The 23,456-nt window shown below is 39.4% G+C and overlaps 4 protein-coding genes across 10 annotated transcripts in view; 1 reads left to right on the top strand and 3 right to left on the bottom strand.

Annotated features, from left to right (window-relative positions):
• The window catches only part of LOC128886553 (uncharacterized), a 43,731-nt gene that overhangs the window by 6,744 nt on the left and 13,531 nt on the right, over nt 1-23,456 (top strand). The window lies entirely within an intron of this gene.
• On the bottom strand, nt 127-10,014 carry LOC128886544 (interference hedgehog-like). Of its 7 annotated transcripts, XR_008459863.1 has the most exons (8): nt 9,778-10,014; nt 6,252-6,332; nt 5,855-6,109; nt 4,780-5,760; nt 3,723-4,565; nt 3,507-3,632; nt 1,385-2,684; nt 127-614 (listed from the first exon to the last, which is right to left on the bottom strand). XR_008459863.1 is itself a non-coding variant. In XM_054141506.1 (7 exons), the coding sequence occupies exons 2-7, from the start codon at nt 6,319-6,321 to the stop codon at nt 2,434-2,436; spliced, it is 2,523 nt and encodes an 840-aa protein (XP_053997481.1). In that variant the 5' UTR covers nt 6,322-6,332; nt 9,778-10,014; the 3' UTR covers nt 127-2,433. The 7 variants fall into 7 exon arrangements, 6 of the variants coding, with proteins under 6 accessions (XP_053997481.1, XP_053997482.1, XP_053997480.1 ...); XM_054141506.1 differs by having other exon boundaries at nt 127-2,684; nt 3,723-4,562; XM_054141507.1 differs by having other exon boundaries at nt 127-2,476; nt 3,517-3,632.
• LOC128886550 (forkhead box protein N3-like) lies at nt 11,366-19,235 on the bottom strand. Its single transcript, XM_054141517.1, has 6 exons — nt 19,105-19,235; nt 16,502-16,911; nt 15,981-16,414; nt 15,450-15,753; nt 15,238-15,343; nt 11,366-15,151 (listed from the first exon to the last, which is right to left on the bottom strand). The coding sequence occupies exons 1-6, from the start codon at nt 19,209-19,211 to the stop codon at nt 14,875-14,877; spliced, it is 1,638 nt and encodes a 545-aa protein (XP_053997492.1). The 5' UTR covers nt 19,212-19,235; the 3' UTR covers nt 11,366-14,874.
• On the bottom strand, nt 19,523-23,126 carry LOC128886546 (zinc finger FYVE domain-containing protein 1-like). Its single transcript, XM_054141511.1, has 7 exons — nt 22,918-23,126; nt 22,162-22,638; nt 21,812-22,078; nt 21,332-21,704; nt 20,989-21,250; nt 20,460-20,910; nt 19,523-20,385 (listed from the first exon to the last, which is right to left on the bottom strand). Exons 2-7 carry the CDS (start codon nt 22,613-22,615, stop codon nt 20,162-20,164), a joined length of 2,031 nt encoding a protein of 676 aa, XP_053997486.1. The 5' UTR covers nt 22,616-22,638; nt 22,918-23,126; the 3' UTR covers nt 19,523-20,161.

Genomic DNA, 23,456 nt, shown 5'->3' on the forward strand with positions numbered 1-23,456 from the left:
TCCTAGAAAGGTCGAGCAGGTACTTTGAATTCGAAAAAGATCGTTACCGTAACATTCGAAATTGGTTGCTTGTAAGAGGTATTTTCACCTTAAATTTCTAGGGTTTATCGACTCCTCGATACGGGATAGTGTTTTTAGCGATGTTTATTAAAAAAATTAAGTACATAAAATGTCGATATACATACATAGGTATATATAAATAATTAATCTTAACATTCTTTTGTGTAGGCAAGATGTAAGGCACATATGCTTCTGCTTAATATCTGACCCATTCTAATATATACAAAAATTTGTTTCTTCGTTCACTCACAAATTGATCTCCTCACGCCACAGATAGCTGTAATTGCTTTCAGAAAGTACAAAAGATTTAAATAATTAACTTCACGTTAAAAATACGTATACATAAATATATATAGATAGATCCTATATATGTAATAAAATGACGTAGAGTCGAAAAATTGTACAAATACTTATTTACAAAGTTGTTCGTTGTCGCGTCATCTGATATCGAAATTCCAACTAATAAATCATAGGGCTTTCGTTTGTTAGATCTTACATCAGGATCTAACGTCAGGAATATCGATCACCAAAGAATTATTCCATCTAACACGGAGCTACAAAAGAATACTGTTATTGCAAGTTAACTTCGTGATATTACGTGACAAATACTGTTAGCAACGTATGATTCGATTACTTCTATTATTCTATAACGTTTGTTCGTGTAAGATTAGTACTAACGCAGTACTAATTTGACGAAAATCGATTTTGCTGCCAATTTCGACGTTGATAATGAACCGAAACAATGATATACTCTTTCTATTCATGGAGTTTAGCTAGCAAGAGTAACGTCATATCAACGATCCAAAAATTTTCAAACACTTTCGATATCATCGATAACACAAAAAAGAAAAACGTGCGTGTATAATATTTAAAACACATTGCACAGCTATCTTTTCTCATCAGGCACAATTTCATTCGCATCTTAATACGATATAACTACTAGTATTCCGCGTATTTACAAAATAAAATAATGGACGCTAGTTAATTTAAATTAGGAAACGTAGATAACTTTAAAAGCTGCCTGGTGTAAAATTAATATAAAACCTGCGCGCGTATGCGATGACAAGAGTTAAACGTCACAAAAGAGAACAAAACAAAACAAATGATTCGTCAGTTCTGAGCTCGCGTGATTCGCAAAGATTTAATTACGTTCAAATTCACTTGAACATCGTCAACTAGAAAAGTCGACGGGTACACAAAGAGTGTAAAAAAAATGATTTATCGAGCAGGTACAAATTTCAACAAACATACTTTGCAGTCGAGCACAAATCTCCTATTCGCTAACTTGAGCTTTAACCCTTTCTGTCCCAATGATTTTACCTACCTGATTAAACCTCGTCTTTTACATATAAACTTTTCATTAGATTTTCCAATATTTGATAATATACGTTAGTTCTGCCTTGGAATGCCTAATAATTCATGTATAAACTCGTCGATGATCCCATTTGACGTCATTAACGTTTGAAGATACGATAAGTAGCGAGATTTGGTAATTCTAATTCTTTCTGTTTACGGTGAGTCATTAGTTGCGTTATTGCAACAGTCGAAAACAATACGTTCGTTCAACAACTTTGTTTGCGAGTCAAAAACAATTGCTTCGACTAGTTTTCAATAAATTCTTTTGCGCAAAAAATGCGCCTCGTCGTGGTACCGGCTATTATTTTTTATGTAAAACGTTCTTGCTTATTCTAAAAGTGGATTCGAGACAGAAAGAGTTAAGAAAGTATCGGGCGCAAAATTCAATACGTAGAATTGAATGTGTCGGATACGTTCCTCGATCGAGCGCGTGTCTAGTAATTATTCGAAATATTTGAGCATACCTATTACGACAACCTGTAAAATGTCTTGTAACAGTTTGTTCGATGTGATACTTAAAGGTGACTAAAAGTCTATAAGTAAAAGTTATAAATCTCACTAAAAAGCATGTCGAAGGGACGTGTTCGCGCGTCTTTATCGCTTCTTCCTGCATACAATGAGAACCGTTACGATCTGTCGCGACACTGACGCTACGTAGTGCTGGGACTACTTGAATAATTTAATAAACGTCGAATATTCGAATACTTGTTCGAATAATCTCCGAAGAATTGAATATACATATATATTCGAATAGTATTCGGATTATACTCGGCAAATATATGAATCGTTGCGATAGTTGAGTATTCGAATACGGAAAAGTTGGACAAGTAGCCAGAATTCTAATCAACACACGTGTCCTGGAAGGACAACTGGTTTTCGACACTATGGTTGCTGTTCACAGAGGTTGTTCGATAGGCAGTGATCCCTGGAGCAGAGGGGGCTCAGTGTATGACGTGTTCACGTCAGTTCCAGCTGTGTCACTGTTGTTATGGTTGTTGCTGTTGTTGTTTTGCCCGTTTAGAAACGAGGCCATTTCCATCGGCGATTGTTGTTGCCCGCTCTGTTTAGAAACATGCGTGTTCGTTCGCTTCTTTCAGATCGGCTCAGTGAGCGTGTTGTGAAGGGGTAACGTACGTGTGTGGTGTTTGGAAAAATAACGAAAGAAAAGCGGCTCCAGAGAGAAGTGCAGAGAGCGAGTAGAATTAAAGAGCAGCACGCGCGATCAACGCTAAAGCTAGAAAAGACTAGTCTCCTTAATATCGAATAGTCTGAAAGCAGAAACACGTTAGTCGAATGTAAAACAAAACAGATGCAGTCGCGTGCGGGATAGTGCGTAGAAAAATAAAAAAAAAAAAAATAAAAAAAAATTTGGAAGTCGCTTTTGAAATAGAACGTGGCCCGAAGCACCGCAGAGGTGAACGTGCCAGATTTCGAGGTGTACCGCTGTAATCTGTCGGAGTTCAACCGTCCAATTCAACCTTTTTATCAGTTCCAATCAAATTCCATAAACATCTGACTCAGATTTTCGCAATTTTTCTACCACTACATATCACATAGTTTTTTTAACAATATATAGAATTGATCGCAGACCTTGGTTAAATCGTTAAGAATTAAGGGGGGGGGGGGTACAAGATTTCCCGATGTTGCATCGTTCGAAGGTAGCTTTTCGTTGCGTTAAGAAGGTTGACTGGTTGTTTCGTAGGGCAGGTGGTAAGAACAGATTGCCTGTGCATCTAACGATCCAAGTAATTCTCACTACTTTGCTTCGACTAGCCAACCTCCCGAAGGTCGAACTCCGTTCAGGGTTACAACCCAACAGAACACACATACACACACAGAATGTTCACTGCTACAAAGATCGTAGGCGTACAAAGTGATCACGTACGCGATTAAGATAAGCGTGTTTACGCGTTCGTCTGGTGTACTTCTGACTTTAAGGGGAAAACTGAATGACCTTGGACGGTAGAAATTTTGTCCGCTCGAATGCATAAAGAACAGCAGCGGTGACGCGTAAAAATCGCTATCCTCGAAATCAACACGGTCATTCTTTTTCTCCGAGACAGAGCGAAAGTATTGATATTGCTACTTACAAATACCGACCTTAGGCTGTATTATATCTTCGGACGTATCGAGACCAGCGAGCGGATTCGATGTTATGTTTATTTTCGAGTCGGTTACTCCACCGTTTATAACTCTTCCGTTTGTTATCGGTTTGCCTGTCGAAAGGACGAGTATTAGTTTATTTGTCAAATAACCTCCGCCATCCGAACTAACGGTTAACCTAGTGCATATCAAATCATAATTACCTTCGCTCTGTGAAGATTCTCGACTTTGTTTGCGTTTTGTCCTCTTGTACACCACCGCGACTGCTATCAAACCACCCAACAGCGTGGATCCGCCAAGAACGCCGCCAATGATGGCGTACATGTTAGCGTTTCTATCGTCCGCTGGTCCCACCCGACTGTCCAACGTTATATTACTACCGTGATCTTTACGATTATCGTGATCGTTAGATTCGATCATCTGCTTCTTCGTCTTTTGTCGTAGAATCTGCGAGAATTCCGAAGCTGCGTCCACCGAAAAGCTCTGTACCTTGAACTCGTAGGTCGTGTCGGGTTGCAAATGAGATATGGTTATGTTGCAGGAGTTCTTCCCCTCGACTGTGGTCTTTATATAGTCGCCCGCAGAGGTAGAGGCACGATGGTAGACGTAGAAACCGTCTATGTTCGCCGTGTGGTCGGGATTCTGCCAAACGAGCAGCACTTGTTGCGGTCCTAGAGCTTCGGTGTTGGTTAACAGCGGTATCGGCATCTTTTTATGCTCGGTTCCTCTGTCTCTGTGCAGATAGAACCGCACGGAATTGGGACTGGGTTTGTTGTCGTTGTTCTTGTAAACCGCGGCGATACGGAATCGATAAGTATGCTCGGGCTGTAAATCGGTCACCTCGAACGATCGCACATGCTTCGATATCTCCGAGTTAGCGGTCATCCATTTCGCCTGCTTTCCGTTCATCTTCTGTCCAAGCTCTCTGTACTGAACCTTGAAGAATTCGATCGGCAATCCCGTGTTCTCGGGCACGGACCACCTCACCATCACGGACACGTCCGATAGTCTCGTGACGTTGGGTTGATTCGGTGGCACCAGCACTGCTGAAAATGCCAGACATGTTTATTAAAGAGGCTAAATTTTACATTACGCGTAAAATTGGATTTTCTTTGAGATTTATCTGAGACATTCTTTTTAATTTTCACAAATAATTCTATCTAAAAACCAAATATTAGGTCATCCCATGATAAAAGATTCCATTAATACATTTTTTAACGCTACGTTAAATAAGTCCGCGCGCATGATGCAATCAATTACCAGTGCCTTTTCGCTTCCCTTCTTTGCTTCGTCTCCTCCCTCCTTCTCTCGTGTGCTTGTGTCCCGAATTAGGAATCCCGTAGTCTGGTCGCGATTCGGTTGTGCCCATATGTTGCTTCGGATTTACTTTCAATAAATTGTAGCCAGAGTCGGAACCGTATTCGTTGCTCGCGACGCATTGTACGATGCCAGCGTGTCTTTTCTCGACCTCGGAGATAAAAAGTCTGGAACCTTTGATCTCCAAACTGTCGCTGGGTATCAAAGACTCCCCATTGATCAGCCACTCGACCTTTGGTTGTGGTTCGCCAGTTATAGAGCAAAAAAGCTCCAACTCTCCACCCTCGGAGAACGTGGACGCCTTTGGAAACTTGATCACTTTCGGTGCTTCCATTACTTTCAATATGATCACGGATCTGATGTGCCTGCCGTTGCTGATCCACATGCAGTCGTATTCGCCTCGGTCATCTGGTTGGACGTTCATTATCGTCAATCCCGTTACAGTTTTTACAGAATTTGTAGGCAACGAACTACCTAACTTGATCCACGTGACGTTAGGCACGGGATAACCGCCGCCAAAGCACTCCAAAGTCACGTTTTTGTCCCGCTGGACTTTGTACTCTGTTTGTGGCTGCTTGATGAAGTAGGGAGCTTGCAATTTGTGATTCGCGTGCACGGTCAGTATCGTTTTGTGATTGCTGGTGTATATCTGACTGGTTATGTAATTGCTAGCAGTACAATGATAAGTCCCACTGTCTTGTGGCTTGGCGTTCTCGATGACCATGGTTTTGCCATTTGTATTTTGTATGGGGTTGTTGTTCTTGTAGAACTGAACTATAGCCTCCGGAGCTGAGTAAGGCACGGGACACGTGATCGGTACGGTATTTCCAGCTGCAACGTTTACGACGACATCCGCCTTGTCGGTGAACTTGTGTAGCGTGGCGAGCGTTAATCGTGCAGGATCGGATGCTAAACCACTGGTACCTGCCAGGGGAGAGATACGAAAGACAGATTAATCGCTGAACTGCTTTGGTCGCGAATAACGAATAACGAATAAACCGGTCGACGAAACCCTTACCGTAGAAGGCTATGCAGCGGTAGTCGCCAGCTTTCGATTCGTTATCGAAATTCACTACGTAGCGAGAGGTTTTGCCACCGTTGTTGGGCGTATGGGACACTGGCGACCATTTGTCTGAACCCAACGGCCTATGGCGCCACGAGAATCGCTCAGGAGCGAGGTTCAGGTTGCATTCGAAATTCACGTCGTCGCCCAGCGGTGCATCCAGAGGTTGAGGATGTCTGGTAAAGAACATGCCTACCTCTTGCCTTTGCCCTGTGTAATATAGATCGATAATTTCATAGATACAAGTATTCGAAGAATATTTACGGTATTCCAATCGTTAAAAAATATTTGTATATTACTCGAATGATATTCGAATTTCATCGTACGGGGGAAATTGTAAGGGGGAACTCACCGTAAGCAAAGCTGGCTAGGACGTGTAGCAAAGCAGTGACGACGCCGCATAGGGAGGGCACTGGTCGCATCTTGACACATTCTGCAATCAAGGAAGAGAAGAGTTAGTTACGCATTACTCGGATATTTCTACTCTCCGCGGTTGTTTTTTCGACCTCGTTGTCCGAGACGAGGAAGGGATGCAAAACTCGCAGGGGACTCGTGGCGCCACTAAAATTAATGCCCGACAAACGTGTTTAAGTTTAGAACGGCGAAGAGTTCACATGGAAATAGAACGCATTCTTGTTCTAGTTTTGATAACAATGCCGCGCGGCCAATTTCGTTCACGTGAAAACGTTTCGATGGTCAAAATGTACAATTTATTATTATCGTAAATTTGATGTAGGGCAGCTTTTACAGTAAGGGGGAGCTGGGTCGATAGGAAGAAGTCGAGTAACTTAAAGATGGTTAGCGATAGGAACAGGATAGGCTTCGAGGGGAGAAAGGACCTCCAGTTTCACCAGGTTCGGACTTATACGTGTGTATAGTAGAGGTATAGGTTCGTTACAATGGAAATGACGTAGAGGACTTGGAAGGCTGGTAATTGAACGTAACAAAATATTTATTTAACATTGTACAGACTGGGAACGATTGGACATAAATATAATTGAATTAGAGAATATTTTTTATTTCGATAACATTAGTATTACCATAATCGATCTTTATTTCATTGATTACAATCGTTTTTTAGTTAATATTTCCGCAACGCTGCGTGCTGAGAAAGCCTAACAAGCCAGAGGTGCCACAGTGACAATACGAAAATGACCGTATACGGTGATGAAAACCGTCGTTCGACCGCTTTCCACCCACGTGCGGACGCCTGACCGTCACGAGTGACGATCAGAGAATCGTACCGACACGTCGAACACCGATGGAAATTATTTGTTGGCTAACACGCGCGCCACACGTAGGCAGATCCATTCACGGGGCACACCGTATCATTCGCCCACGCGACACTTTCATACGCGGAGAATAAGAATTTTCTTTCCACCGATTACTTACCTTTCAATCTTCGAATGTGTTTCGACCCTAAGAATTTTCCAGCAACTCAAACGAACAAGTGAATTCCATCTGATTACTTTCGCGTCGGTATGCGATGCATACTTTCGCGGGATCCCATGCCAAATGAGATTTCGAGGTCTTCTTTATAGAAAAAAAAAAAACAACATTTTTAACCCCTTTTTCGGAATTTTTATTTTCAACCAGTTTTCCTAGCATTAATTTCGCGATCGTTTGATCGGGACCTCAGCCAGGTACACGTGTTTTAAGGACGACACATGCCCCTAGGTTTTAACTTGTATTTGTTCGTTTGTTCATTGTCCATTGTACTTTGAACGAGAACGCGAGAAAAAGAATTGTCTCGGGTCGCGTTCGTTACGGGCAAGAAGCAAAAATGTTCAGAGAAAGATTCGTCGCTGTCGTCGAACCGGAGAAGCATTTTTCATCGGAGTCGAAATCGCGACGCAAAAAGTACACGTTCGAGAGCCCATTCGCGAGGCAGTTTAACGTGTTTTATGTATGGGAGGACTCTTAACTTCTGGTTAAATGGTAGCATAAATGCTGGTGGTATGTAACAGGTGAGAAGGGCTCGAAAGAGGCTGGTTTCCGACGTTGCCTCTCTCGTAAAAATAAAGAACTCGAATTCCAAAGCAGTGGTTGTCAATCCCCCTCCCTTGTTCGGCTCGCGGGACCAAACGATGGCTCCGTGGCAACCTAACCTTACGGCGAGCCAATGCCACCAGGGTTACGCACACACGCGCGCGCGCGCGCGCTCACGAATCGTAACAGCTGAACCAGAGAATTAGACTCGTTTCTACAACCTGTCGTTGACCAGAGACCACGAGTTCCGAAATCCTTTTTACACGGCGGTGATCCTCGTGGTCGATCGAGGCTCGACAACTTTTCTTGTTCCACTTTCACGATCCATCTTCTCTTACCCACCACAAGACGAGCACGAATTTTCATACGAATAATAGAAGAATCGAAACGTGATATTTATTCGGACAGGCTTACCATTACTTTTGTTATCCTGGCTCGATTTTCAGTCCACGAGTCTGACTCGTGAAAGTATGGTAAAATAAAAAAAAACACTTTTAAGATGTAAAAATATATGAGATATTAAAATGCGATATTTTTATTTCGTACAACCAGTTTATCTTAGCTGCAAGAAATTTCCAACTGGTTTCGCCGGTTCGCCCCTATCGAAAAGTATCTATATTATACAGACAAGGGTTGATACATGGCCGAAAAGTGGAGATGTTGAATTGATAATAATTTTGCAGAGTGTTCCGTTACGTCCGACAAACAAGAACCAGGAAGATCGGGTTCCCGTTGATCGAACAGATTCGAGAGAAATGGACCCTTCCTTTCGGCGATCGTTGATTAATCACGTGTACAGCTTTTATTCTTTTCGCATCGTCGCGTTTCGTGTTCGATACGGACGCACGACTAAACTTGATTCTCTACCTCGGTATGCACAGCGATCGCTAAAGCAAAACGAGCGAAGAATATTTAGCCGTATATGTGTCATACGCTATTTTAATTTGCTTCCCCATAGCTGCCACTTATATTCCAGCACGGATGGGCACAATTCTTCTACTATGCAGTATATTTTTCCCCCTTTTCCGTTCTCTAAATAAACGTACATTCGCAAATCATCGCATCTTCTCTTCGTTTACGATAGACGATAGCATTAGATGGGTAGAATTATTTTAACATTGAGATTACGAGTACTCGATGTCGAACTATCGATACAAATCGTTGTGCCTTTGATTTTGTTTGTTATCCATTTGTATGCTTACATAGATTTATTTCGTTCCTTCGCCGATAACTCTTCTTTTCCCCCTATCGATATATTTACCGTTCTAAGCGATAATATTTGAACGTGTTTCGCCGGAAAGATTGCTGTTCGTACACTTTTCAGTGACGTAGCTAGCGATTCTAGTCCGAGTGCTTGCGAAAGAAAAACCCGTAACAGAAATTAATCGATATTATCTTTCTCTTTATTAGTTATAAAGTTGTTCCCATTAAATTCCTCTCGGTTACCCACCGATACTTTTACTAAACTTAATCGGAAAAGTACGTAACGTGTATCCACATTCGAACGCAGGCGCATTAAGTAGCGCGGTATTATCCGAAGGAGGATTTTATCAATTGTCAAAAGTTTGTACGATCGTGTATCGTTATTCCTGACGCGTATACGTGTAAACAATTAAATGACGCTCTATACACATCCACTCAGCATTCGAGTTTCAACGAAAATACCAGTGGCTCACCCCTTCCGGCAGGTGATCTTCCACGGGCGACACCATAAGCAAACGCATTAAACGATCAGCAGTTTTTGTTGTGACGGTTTCCTGCGTGTTTGCGTGTACGATCGCGATTGCGAAGCTCCGGACGATTTCTCGCGACGCACCAAAATAAAACCAGGACGAAAAATCGGCGACGATGCAAGAAAACAAATATAATTGTGCTCGAATCACGCTCACCCTTTTTCTTTCGATCCGGCTGCACGATCCTTCCGTTTCAGATCCTTTGAGTTTCCCGTGAACTTGCTGCCGATGCTCCTCGCGGAGGGAAACGATGGGTTTGTTATATTTCGTACCGGTGAATCACTTCATTTTTCTTTTCGGCAATCGTTGGTGAGTCTCGATCGGTTCGATTTCCTATAGAACACGACGCTTGGCGTCCACCAGCACACTGGAATGCAGACCGACAGGTTTTGAACCGCGATAAAGTATATAGTAACGAGGTGTGCTTCGGTGTGCTTCGATCTAGGTATTCGCGTGCAGGTTGGTACAGTGCTTCACCGTCACGTGACCTGTTCCGTTTCAAACTTGAAAATACAGAGATTTGTCAGCGACAAAACTCGGGCGTTTTTCGTAAGTGTGATTCTGCAAGGGCCTCTTTTTCTTCCTTTATCAACTGTTCGATGAATAGCAATGTCGGTCTTGTACACTGAAAGGCTTGCAAGGGATACGACTTAGGCAGGTACATCATTCGTTTAATTCGAACAATTGACCCTAATCTGATAATACGAGGGCGCTAAATCAAAGCAATGGACAAGAATTTTGCTTCTAGTAAATTACTTTATGTGTGCAAATTATTTTGATGGAAGTGAAATTCATTTTCCCTTGTATGGAGTGCATCCAGAAAGGCCACCGCTCGCTAAGCCGCTTTGTGAGCTCTTTGGTAGCAACCAATCACAGAACTATACTGCTATTGGTTTTTGATACTAGTGGCGCCATCGGTGGGAAAACGCCCAACTTTGTAGGGGAGACAGTTCCTACGGTTACTGCTAGATGGCGCCACAAACTAATCGGTGGCGCCATCGGTGAGAAAACGCCCAAGTTTTTAGCTAAACTAGTTCGCACTCTTCCCGCTAGATGACGCCATCAACTATGGGGTCGATAATTATCACTGGATTAGCATGTACAAAAGCAGATAATCGTCTAAATAATATTCTAAACTAATGTATTGTAGTATTATGAAGCAATGAATCGTATTAATTATGCATTTGTTAAAAATAAAGAGTAATTAATTAAAAGGTACCAATAGCCCCATCTTAAAGCCACGAGGGGAACTATTTTCGCTATAAACTTGGCCGTTTTTCCACCGATGGCGCCACTGATTAGTTTGTGGGGCCATCTAGCATTTACCATAGGAACTATCTTGCCTCCTACAAAGTTGCATGTTTTCCCACCGATGGCGCCACTGGTATTAAACTCCGTATCGGTATAAGTCGATGATAGGCTCGTACACGGCGTAAGAAAGATACCGTGGCTCGTATCAGAGAGCGGACAAATTTGTAAGCTCACCCGCTCACAGCGACTTAGCGAGCGGTGACTTTTCTGGATGCAATATTCTGTGCATGGCGCTACTTTTGAAATTCGTGAAACGTACCAATTTCGACTTCAGCAACTTTGTATCACTCTTTCATTTGTAATGTAACGTGGATTAGTAACAATCGATCTTCAGTTTGTACACTTTTTAATTGAATTGTTTCGTTCGCGATCGTAGGTATCGAGAAGGTTGAAAACGTAAATAATCAATCAGCTCGTATTTAATTTCTCATATTCTTTTCATTAATAAAGTTCTGTCTTGGTTACAATCTAAAATATTAAATATTTTTACTCAATTATATAAGCAAGGTCAAAAACTTAACAAACATTTTACAGTGTATTTCGTTTAAAATGAGTAATAATTATATTAATGATAATAATATAATTATTAATAATAATATTACATATTACGCCAACAAAATTGGTACAATGTACAACTCGTAGATACATATATAAATTAACATCTGTTCCTCAAAATAAACGATTTCTGCGTTTTGGCACGATGTCATGTAATGGAAGCAAATTAAACACCATGTTACATTTTGATTGTCCGTGGCTAGTCGCGATACAATGAAATATGGTTCGCTTCGTACACTCGATTTTTGGTGTTTCAGTTATCGATGATTTTTTTATTTATATGTCAGCCGGTCGAGATTAACAGGATCGAACGATTGAACGTTCTGTTAAACGATGATTTGCGTACATTAAAAGATCGCATAAAAGAAATGGTATTCCTATTGCATATACGATACAGTAATACTTTGTAAAAATACTCGATAAATGAGCCATCTCGTACAATCGATGTTGTACAAATTGTTTGTACATGATTCACAATGTGCAACTGCATGGTATTACAGTGATCGGTAAATAAATGTTCCTTAAAGACCGGCTGACTAAGAGTATTCTGCCCGATATCAGGATTTACTGGTGTATTGCTTTACGTTTTCTTGCTAATCGATTATTCTAATTTGTAATTTATCGATTAGCTAGATTACTATTATTATAAATGGCATCCCACCCCCTAATTGATTACGTTAGAATAAACTACATGGAAGAACAGATCTTCAGTCGTAGCAAACAAAAGCTAGGACTAAAAATTTTAACAAATAGCGAAAACTGTGATATTATTTTCGGTATATGTATGTGTACACATATATACATTCCTTTATATATATGTATACATAATATATTACTAATTCGAAGATGCCAGTTTCCCTATCTAGATTAGAATGTTAAGGTTGTCAGTAAGAATGCCAATTGATAATATCAGAAAGTGCCGATAACATCGCTTTTTTAAACGATAAAACTTATTAAGCTCTAAACAAATTTTTCCGCCAAAATATAACAACTACAATAAGGCATGTTTAGCTTTGCAATAATATCACAGACAATAGAAAACGTAAAGTCTACAAAAACTGGTCTTGCTTGGTGTATACAAATTTCGAAAAAAGTGCTCAGCCTTGAACACGTGCTTCTAAAAGCATATTTATACGCTAAATAGGATAATTTTACGTTACATAAAAATGTACATTTCTCTCAAAAATTGAAGTTACTTGATCGTACATAAAATGGCATTCTTTCTTGCATCCTTATTTTGGATCTTTCTTTGTAGCTGACTAGCTACAATCACATAAAAAGTTTTGGCAGCGCGCCCCATCTATAGATCCTTTAATTTTTCTGTTACTCTAAATTAATTATAAGCTTTACATTAATAACACATTAGAATTTTATCTTACCGTAAATTTAAAACACGAGAATTTTCCGTTGGTTGAGATATTACATTGCTTCGCGGACGAAAGATCGCGATTCGTGACTTAACAAATTTATTACCAGGTGGTGAATAATCGAAAATTTGAAAAGTAACTAAACATTAAACCTTAGCCAAATAAAGAATGTATTATTAATAAGTTAAACTAAATTGCACCGTTCGTAAAAGCAATAACTATGAGTCTTGCGTCTGAATATATCTGAGCCAGCAGTAACATATATTACAGGTTAACAATTCATCATTATTTGCAACTGTGACGCTTAAATATCATTATCGACCTAACAAGTGATATTTTTGTTTACGTTTATACACATAGTCGTAAGACTAGAAACGTCTCCGATTTAAAATTTCGTAATTTTAAATTGGTAACCAAGTTCTCCGAGTGAGTACCTTTCGCTATACGCATTCGTTATTTAAACGAATCAAAAGTTTAAACATTTCTTTTATGGAAATTTTACGTTATATGGCGTGTAATCATAAACACATGAAACTGTTCAGGCTGCGCTACCATGCTGTGTTTGTAGTGTCACGCAAATTACTATGATTACAATTAGTAAGTGGTTTAAGCTAATGAACTGTGTTTTTAGCAAATTATTAGGAAGAGCTTTTATCACGCGGGCAGTGCCCTGTAAAAATATACGTTCTCTCTATATAGAACTACGTATTAATGTATACAAGACCAGTTCTTCATCGATACCGCTTTTTTTAAATTTTTTTTCTTCTGTTTTTTTTTACCACATATACATTTCATTACTAATCAGGTATTCACAATGCTCTTAATATTATGATTTTTTTTTTTTTTTTTTTTTTTTTAAATAGAAAAATAGGATGACCTCTTGTTTCTTAAATCTTACGTTCCAATCAATATTATCAATTCGACGCGATACATATTGATCCTTTAACAAAATTTTGAAACTGGTCTGTGCATACATTGTAGAATCTACATATATACAGCACTGTTCAAAATCATCTCAAGTGCCACGAAGATAGTAGAAAAAGGCATGAAATGATAAGCTTTTCCTCATTTCAAATCCATGTTCAGCAATACCTACACTTTGTATTTCTTTTTTTCGTTATCGATAGTTCTCGCGGGAACGATTTATACACACATGCAGCAGTGTACATGACCAGATGTATTTGGAGTGTAATGAATGAGCACGTAAAACATGAACGTGTGTGTGTGTGTGTGTGTGTGTATGTGCGTGCGTGCGTGCGCGCGCGCGCGCGTGTACATATATATAACATGTACATGTGTATATATATATATATATATAATCTTTTTTTTTTAAATATATTATCAATTTCTCTATCGAATAGATATCAATTATATCTCTATACATATCTACAAAAACCTAATATATAGAACTCTATTATCATTAATTAAACTCTCTATGAATTAATATGTATAATCGTCACAACAGGTCTAAAAAGTTTATCGTTATTTAGTACGCGATAGGTTTTCCTTCATTGACATTCCATGAACCGCTTAGTTGTATCATGTCTTAGTAAACATGTCGAGAAAGTAACTTTTTAAACACTACCCTTCTATTTATTGCTTGTTGCTTAGTGCTACTGAATTTATTTTGGCATATAGCGAGTTCTAAACCCTGAGCGATCGCCAATTCCCCCACCCCCCGTTTCTCTCTTTCTCCCTCTTTCCCGTCGTTTTGTTTTTACTTTAAATAGAAATGCACCCGCCGACAGAGCGTTTCTCTGCTTTTCTCACTCTTTCTTCTTACACGCCTAAAAATGGCAATATAACTTCGATGCAAATCTTCGCTAATATTAGTCGTATTCGAAAGACGATAAATTCATTGTCAGCGATGTAAGATTAAGTTGCGCATCCCCGTTCCGTTTCAATAATCGATATTGAAAATATAATTTCGAATTGTTTCTTTTTTTTTGTTCGCGCATAACACGAAAAAAAAAGACAAATGTGAGAGATATGCTTCAACGCATACACGAAACAGAAAGTTTTATACAATTTGCTTTAAATATCGCTTCTCTTCGCTCCACTTTGGCCAATGTTTACGTCTTTTCTCAGGTAGATTCGAATAATCATTCGGTGCCGAACGCTTCTTCGGTTTCGACATGCTTTCGGACTTTGACGGTGGATTAATACCTTGTACGTGTGAAGTTCTACTGTGACTAAGCGCCGTGGTAACACCCGCTAAATTCAGAAGCGCGTCCGCACCCTCTGCTATCTTCCGTTGTTCGTCGAAGTCGGGATTCGTTTCTTCGCTCGGATATTTGCTAAAAAAAAATTTCAAGCTGTACTTGGATGATTAAATTCGCACGTAGTTACAATTACAACGCATAATTCCCAATGATACTCATACCTCTCTTGTTTGACTGAGGTAATACAGCTATACGTATGGTCTTCGCTAGAGCTTCTAGTGATTATTGGAACCAACTTTTCAGATTCAGCTAATTTTCGTTTACGATCTGTGACAAAATTTGAAGCAGTATTATAAATATATTCATATTTAGTTAAAAGTTTTGAATAAAAGTGTAAAGAATTAAATAGCAACTTGTGGAAGTGATACGCTACCTTTATTATGATTTAAAATGATAGGACCGTGTTTGAAAGAAAGCATAGCCGCGGCAGCTGCGTCTACATCGCTGTCTACTTCTGTTTCCGTGTTATCGGTAATGTTGCTCGATGCCAGTCTTTTGGAGAGGTATGGGAAGAGAATAGGATCTGGAAGGCGTGTGTTTGTATTCTTTCTCTGCGGTTTTTCTGGGGAAGACAAAGTTTGAGCAGTGGGAGGAGGAAAGGGAGCACGTGACAATGCTTGTATTAAATTTGGACGATATTGAGCATCTACCATCCATAACGAACCTTTGCCCAGATTCTGAAAAGAAGCAGTTTCTGTCGACATTCTTCCCTTACGAATTCAAACGGCGAATATAAATATATGTTATTGTAAAAACATGCGCTCGCATTTAATTTACGAAAATGCTGTTTCAGCTTTTTAAGTTAAAATACGATCTAAAACAAGAGTCATATTTTCAATTGAAAACTGGAAAACGCAGACTGCACGATAAAAGTAATTAATCGTTAGCGATGCGATATACTCACCGGAGCTTTCTCTACTTTACGGAAGCACTTGTTCAAGCTTAGATTATGTCTAACAGAATTCTTCCATCCGGTAGGAGCATTCCTAAAATACGGAAAGTGATCCAAAATCCAGGCATACACCTCCTTGACCGGTAAAGCTTTTACAGGACTATCTTCGATAGCCATGAAAATTAAACAAGAAAATGAATACGGTGGTTTACTGTTCCTGTGTAAATGAGGATCATATGGTATATGAGTAGGGTGTTTGTTGCGGTTCGACACCGGCAGATTATTGTTGCTCAGAGAAATCTTGGTTTGATTATTTTGTGAAGAATTGTAGTGATTTTTTACCGACTCCTGAAAGATTTGCATTGTCTTTTGACCATTTTTATTCGTGTGCTGATAACTCTGACTATTTTCATGCGATGTCGAATTATTTACTTTCCCATTATTATCTGTTCCGATCACGAGAAAGAAAGAAAACGATATTTAATTAGTAGTATAACAAGGAACAATATAATACAGCAGCAAACAATAATTACCTGGGCAATAGCCATCATCTAAACTTGAAATGGAATTGGTGTTTTCAGAAAACTCTGCCATGTCGTCGCAAATGTTGTTATTCAATACATTCTCGTTTTTTATATCTTTGGAGGGATTCGAGATATCCAAACCCTTCAACAGATTTTGTTGATGAAGCCAACTCAAAGAAGTCAAATCGTCATCTAACTGGCTATTCTTTTCCATGGACTTTTCAGACATTGAAATTTCCCCATGAAGTTCATCGGTCGAATTGGTCTCGACAAAAGCACTGGTGTTTTCTTTTTCTTTCATTGTGTATACAGTTTCTCCAAAACTGAAGACTTGCGTACTATTCAGTCCTATTTCTGTTTCTACGCCGGAAGCATCTGGTCTATCTGGTGGCATATTGCGTCGAGTAACTTTTTCGTCACTGTAAAATAAAGTGACATTCGGTTAGATCGTGTCTGAAAGGCAATTCATAGATAAAAAAAAATATGTTACGCGGTTACATAACGTAATATATAATGCATCTTGTGTTCACTGGCACTACGGTCAGCCAATATTTACGTTAACTACCAGTTTCAGGCAATTTTTATTATCGCGCGACAACGCAACTTTTTTAACGTTACAGTGAAACAGTTATGATCACTTAAAGTCACTTTGTCTCTTTTGTCTACACTCACCCCCTACATTTTATCTAAAAAGTAAATTTAGAAAAAAGAAAAGGAAAGGAAAGAAAATGTATTATCAAAGAGAAAAAAACGTTCGATCGTCGAAATGAGATATAGAGATAAGCGTCGATGATTCGACCGGCAACGACGCATAGGACGCAGAATGATGTTGCCAAGCAACAGCTTCCTCGTAATCCTAGCAACGTGGTTACACCTAGTTTCTCGAACGCACCGACTTTGCTTGATTTAAGAATCGAGTTACGGTAAATTCCCGTAAAACACGAGTTCCTACAACACGCTGACCATATCGCGACCACCTTTTTCATATAACGCGATTTTCATACAACACGCTATATAATTTATTCGCGTTGTACGAGGAAAATTCTTACATAACACGATTTCCTATAACGCGTATACGGGGGCCGACCGTATCGACGACGTTTTCGTGACAGAAAAGCAGGTTTAAAATATCTTAAATAAATAGTAATAATTTAATTCAACTCCAAAGGGTTAACAAATTAAAGAAATTCTCTTTGAGAAAGAGGTGTTGTTGGGAAGATGAAATTTGAGAAACACAGATTTAAAGCATTGCAATTAGAGGCTTTTATTGGGGAATAAAATGTTTGGTACTGTCGAGTTTTAGAAATAACTCTGTCGAAAAGTATCGTCGACGTGTACCTACTTTACAATGGTGCGCAAAAGGATTACGTTGAATGGAAAAGATAATGATAGACAAAAAAAGGGAAGAGAAAACAATAATTCTAAATATTGTTTGCGAGTTTCCTATTTTTGGCATCATATAGAAATACTATAATTATGGAAGGAACGCGTAGCCAGTGAAATTGAATTTCCGCGCATATGACGCGCTGTAGCCTCGAACCCAACTACCAACATCGTCATTTGTTTATCCACTAATAAGCGACAAAATGGCCGTGCTATCAGGAACACATTGGGATCTGAAAATAAACTTGAAGGGAATCGATGTGTACCTCGATATATTCTACGATATCCGTCGGTTTGCTCGACTGTGTCGCAGGTACTCGGTGCGTGGCCCATTTTAAATAAATTTTCCCAGCGATATTTTACATTTAAATCGTTTTCGAAAAAATGGCGTCCACTCGGTGCAGTCTGTTTTCGCAACATGTTTCCTCCGTCCTTGTTATTAGCATAACGCGACACGAATGTTTTAAGGGCGGTATTCGAACATTCGCGTGTCCGTGATCGGTAAAAACAGTTGGAACAGAAATCGACGCGTGGAAACCGTGACAAAACAAATTTTTTCGCGAACATACGATTTTGTGAATCTCGTTAATTCTGTATCGAGACATTAGTCGCGATTTTCTTGGATGGAAGATGCGAAGGAAACGAACGAAAATCGTATCAGGGATGCCACGTGAAGCGACACGGAAAAATTCGAGAACGAGCGAAACATGCCACTGCGATACTTGTTGAATTCAAATATGGAGTTGATAATGATTACGAAACTGGAGCAAACATGAAAATGGCCACGGCATCGCTTACACGCACAATATCAACATCGTGTTCGAAAAGAATTTCTTTTTCGTATCGTCCGAAGATCACGAATAATATATTCTCGCACACGAATTTGTTGAAGCAAGACACGACCGTATAAAGAAAAACCTCCTGAATCAACCATATTTTTTATGTATTTTTACGTTTCGAGCGTGAAAAATCGGAAAAACGAAATCTCTTGCTCGCGATGTCGCGAACGAATAATCCAATTCACGACACGTATCGAAGATTTTCACTATTTTCCGGAAATTTTTTCGACGAAAGCCCCGCACATCTCGGAATGTTTAACAAATGAAACGGCGTTTTGCGTCTTTTTGGTTTTTAGTCTGGCGTTTGTCTATTGTTGCACGTTTAAATCCTGTCACCTGCGAGCAGACGCGAGAAACGAAGCGGTGCGAAGCTTTTTGAAAAAAACTCACGTATTCGAGTAGACAGACGGCAGTCTTCGTTGGTTTTCTAAAGACGGGCATCTCAAGCACACTCTACACAACACCCAGCTGATTGAGACGCCATGTTTTGACGTCATCACGTGGTCGTCGAAACATCTTGTATCGCATCGCGAACATCGATGTATCGTATCTTTGCCGGGAAAACATGAATTTCCTCGAAACCTTTCGATTTGTCTCCGCTAGATTTTCAATTTTATCATTTACTAACTCGATAATCAGAGACTGTTCCATGAACGGTCGATAAGGTGCAAGACAGGAGTTCTGTTAGAAAAGTCTTACCTCTCTATAACAAAAGTTTAACTTATTACGCAAAACAGAATTTATTTTGAATAATCCTTGCCTTAGGTGATGCTATTGAATCAGGATTATTATTTGAACTAGAAAGCCGTTTCCTTCAAGTATTAATACTTTATTTTGTTATTTTAAACCAAAATAACTTACTTACAGCATTTACTGGAAAGTATAATAATTGTTTTCTTTAACTTACATAAAATCGTAATACGTACTGGAAATTATAATAGAGGAATCAGCAAATGCTTTCTTCGTGGAATCTAAAGACTATCACAGCCCAATAAACTGCGTTACATACGACAGTTTCACATCCCACTTCGTCAAGAAGAACATATCGCACAATTCTTCACGATTCCATAATATACCGTTACTATACGCATATACTGTACCGTACCGTGTACTTTATACTGTATGGTATTGTAATCTTAACGACGAGTGTTTCATTCTTTTTTTCTTCTTAATGCAGTTTTCGCAGAAAAGGTAAATTACATTGGTATGGCACAATCCATAGGACAATTTTTTACAGTAATGTATTAAACTATTAATTTTTGGTTCGTTCGATCGCGAAACACGTTGCGGATGTAATAAAAATCGTACCGAACATGTACAGAGATTTCGTCGGATAGTAATATGAACGAGTTGTTAACTTAAACAACATTTGAAAGAGAAAAATAAAATTATTACTTCGATCGATTTTGCAACGCCAAATTTATCGTCGTATATCGTCCTCCTTCCCTCAATTGATTTTTCTGCACGAGTCGCAAATTCGAACAGGGTATTCCCATCCCCTGTGCGGAACAGCCTGACGATGTTTCGAACAATTTTGACATACGCCGCGACCACAATCTCTGCAGTGATGTAGGGGAAGTACAATGGAAAATTGTTTGTCGCATATGCAACAGCTAACCGCCTCCGAATCGGGGACCCAGTAGGAAGGTCGAACCGTATCCTTGATTAATGCTGAATAAATTACAAAAATAGTGTTAAGCGACCAAGGAATAGAGTAGATTACGGATAATAATTGAAATTCTTACATTTCGAGTAATTCAGAACTGTGCCAACCGCGCTCAAAGTAGATACTACTTGTTCTGATACTTTTCTGGCGTTTACGTCCTCGGTATACTCGGTAGCTTCGTCGTTGGAATTCGAATCTTTGCTGTAACACGCATCACAGACTCGTACAGGTGTGTGCCAGTTCCTCGATGGAACGGACTTCTTCTTAGACGAACATTGCGAGCAAAAGCCTTCGCCGCATGCGCGACAATGATGTTTCGTATCCGTTGTTCCGAACAGAATTTTACATTTGTGGCAGTGCTTTATTTCATTGTTGGGTCGCCAATAAGATGGTGCTACCTGATCGGCGACCCATGCCGAGAGCACCTTCGTCGGTTGCAAGGAAACATTAGTTACAGCTTCGGTGATATACGACACACTATCGATTACCTTTTGCGCTGTATTTTGTGACGTTACCGCCGAATTATTCGCCTTGAACAAACAATACAGGCCGTTAAATTTTATTTTGGTTAAGAAAAAGAAATCGGAAGTAACGTGCTACTAGCATACCATGTTCCATACGTGTGTAATTTCTGTGCGAACGGCAAAGTCTTCTGGATTTTGATTACCGTACCAATACTGACGACTTCTATATATCTCTCCACAATGTGGACATTCTATCACATCTCTGGACCATGCATACTTAACTAATCCATACCAACTACTATCATTCTCTGGTTGAATTTTTTTTATAACTTGTACTTCGTTTCCGTTACTGTAACACGTTTTACATATATATACTAGATTTTCATACTGATGTTGATAACGGCACCTATTAAAATATCATTCAGTGAAATAATTTTTAAACGTTATTCAACGTTGTATCGCAAACATTTGTCTAATCAAGGCTCACCTTGTATTGCAGCTGTGAGGTTTTCCCTCGCGAAGGTGTCCCATGCTATTGCTGCATCTACATCCACAACTAAGACATTTAACGGGACACGTAAAATACTGATCGGGGAATAAAGCGTTGGAAAAATGTTCAATCTTCCCAGAGAACTTGTCGTTTAGAATTTTCAATATATTATAAATTAAATGCGGCTGCCTGGCAGATCGTACGGATGTATTATTTATTTCTTTTTTAATGGCAGTCTGCAAGGGTTCGTAATCAGTAGCGAAATTTGCTGTCTGCAGGCCGATATATTTTATCGAACTAAACGCTTCCGTTTTGAGTTTCATCCAAGTGAATTGGGTACGAAGAATGTCTTCGGCATTTTCCATACCATCTGTGACAGACAAAAGATAGTATGTTTATCGTAGAGCTAACGGTTCAATTTATAAAAAACCTCTTAGTTTGAAATTACTGTCAATCTGAGAATGTGGCAATATGTACTATTGTTCAAAGGCTTGGTGTATTTAGTTTCGTGTAATATTATAATGCTTGGTCCCAATGCGTTTGAGGAATTTGGAACGCCTTCCTTCTGTCCCACTGCTTGCAACGCGTCTTGAAAATGGTGACTATACGCACGCGAAGCTGTACCCAGAAACGTGAACAAATCCCTGTTCAGTCTTTCAGATTGCGTCCTATATACTACGAGATCAGATACGGCGAGGACTTTGAGCAACAACCTTGTTTGTTCTTTTTCGTGAGTAGTAACACCTAAAAAAAAACAATGAAATGGGTTATGCATAAAACGAGCTCTTAGCCAACGACTATTTGTATGGAACAAATGTTTGTAATACCTAATAAACCTTCTGTATCCAAACAAATCACATTAAAAACCGGATCGAACGCTGCCCACACGCCTAACGTACAAGAGTTTTGCTCGTTTGAAGTTTTGAATACTTCCTCTCCTTTGAAGAACGTCTGATTCAACGTATGACTCTTGCCATCGCCTGTATTCCCAAAAACGGATACCACCTTAACTTTGACATCTTTTTCTTTACAATTCAATTTCTCTACAAATTGTTCGGCGCTGGAAACTTTAAGATTTTCTCGTCCATCTATCAATAAAAAACTCTTAGATCGGCTGCAGCAACATTTTGCTCGTAGACCATTTTCAGGAATTCCATTTACAGAATCCGGTTCACAGTTGGAATGATGTATCGCCATGTTACAAATGCACATACTCTCCAGACTTTCCATAATAGCCGGACTGGTAGCTTCCAATAAATGTTCTCTCCATATTCCGCTCATGATGCAGTTTGACGGTATTAGTTCTAGAATATTACAGTTATTACATGTGTGTTATTCTATTAAGAATGGAGCTTTTTAAAAAGTTTGAAACATTAGATTTGTCATTGGAAAATTAGGATTACAACCGAATGAAGGTTTACATTTAAACGATTGCTTCGAAGCGCAGAATGCATCGACGCAACGGGAAATAATACGTTGTTACGCGATGACGACTCGTAAAAAGCAAAAGAATAAACATCCGACGCGATTTATTAGACGGTTAACTGCGTCAATTGACAGAAACAGAATGGCGACGTTCGTACCTTTTCGAAATTCAACAGTTCACAACATTTAGACAACACCACGACATAACGAATGAAAAACGATCAAGTTTCGATGCTCCCCTGTAGATTCACAAGGGATCATCAATTTTGATCGATATTCGAAGTTAAATGTCCATTAGTAACGACAACCTTGCCGCAACAACTAACAGACACCGAGACAGCGTATTTAGTCGTGGATGCGCCGATTGCAACAGGCAACTCGGGACAACTACCACAACTCTACTCAATCCAATCCAGAATCGAAAGCTACTTCAAGGCTAACGTTTCTCCCTCTCTTTTCTCCATACGCATATATTAACAGTTTCTTCTTACTCGATTATAGAATTATGAATCGCTAACAGAACAGTTTCGCGGTTACAATGGTTATTTGCGAAGCGTTGCGTGAATTCATTGTTTACACCGTAAAAATTGTCAATCGATATTTCATCTTCCCTTTCTGTCTGTCCCAGTACAATTATGAAATTTATCGTCTTGTATTATCTTTTTTGTTTTAACTGTTACAATTGTGCATACGTTTG

This window comes from Hylaeus anthracinus, unplaced genomic scaffold (assembly GCF_026225885.1).
Source record: "Hylaeus anthracinus isolate JK02 unplaced genomic scaffold, UHH_iyHylAnth1.0_haploid 11985, whole genome shotgun sequence".
NCBI classification, from domain to species: domain Eukaryota; kingdom Metazoa; phylum Arthropoda; class Insecta; order Hymenoptera; family Colletidae; genus Hylaeus; species Hylaeus anthracinus.

Bases quoted from the DNA above. Each gene is read 5' to 3' on its own strand.
- LOC128886544 (XM_054141505.1), bottom strand. From the start codon at position 6,321: ATGCGACCAGTGCCCTCCCTATGCGGCGTCGTCACTGCTTTGCTACAC. The intron at 6,110-6,251 runs GTGAGTTCCCCC...TATATTACACAG, and splicing joins CCTAGCCAGCTTTGCTTACG to GGCAAAGGCAAGAGGTAGGC. The intron at 4,566-4,779 runs GTAATTGATTGC...TGGCATTTTCAG, and splicing joins AGGGAAGCGAAAAGGCACTG to CAGTGCTGGTGCCACCGAAT.
- LOC128886550 (XM_054141517.1), bottom strand. From the start codon at position 19,211: ATGACGTCAAAACATGGCGTCTCAATCAGCTGGGTGTTGTGTAGAGTG. The intron at 16,912-19,104 runs GTGAGTTTTTTT...TTTATTTTACAG, and splicing joins CCGTCTGTCTACTCGAATAC to TGACGAAAAAGTTACTCGAC. The intron at 15,152-15,237 runs GTATGAGTATCA...ATTTTTTTTTAG, and splicing joins ACCTCAGTCAAACAAGAGAG to CAAATATCCGAGCGAAGAAA.
- LOC128886546 (XM_054141511.1), bottom strand. From the start codon at position 22,615: ATGAGCGGAATATGGAGAGAACATTTATTGGAAGCTACCAGTCCGGCT. The intron at 20,911-20,988 runs GTATGCTAGTAG...TGTTTGTTCAAG, and splicing joins TTACACACGTATGGAACATG to GCGAATAATTCGGCGGTAAC. The intron at 20,386-20,459 runs GTAAGAATTTCA...TAATTTATTCAG, and splicing joins AGTTCTGAATTACTCGAAAT to CATTAATCAAGGATACGGTT.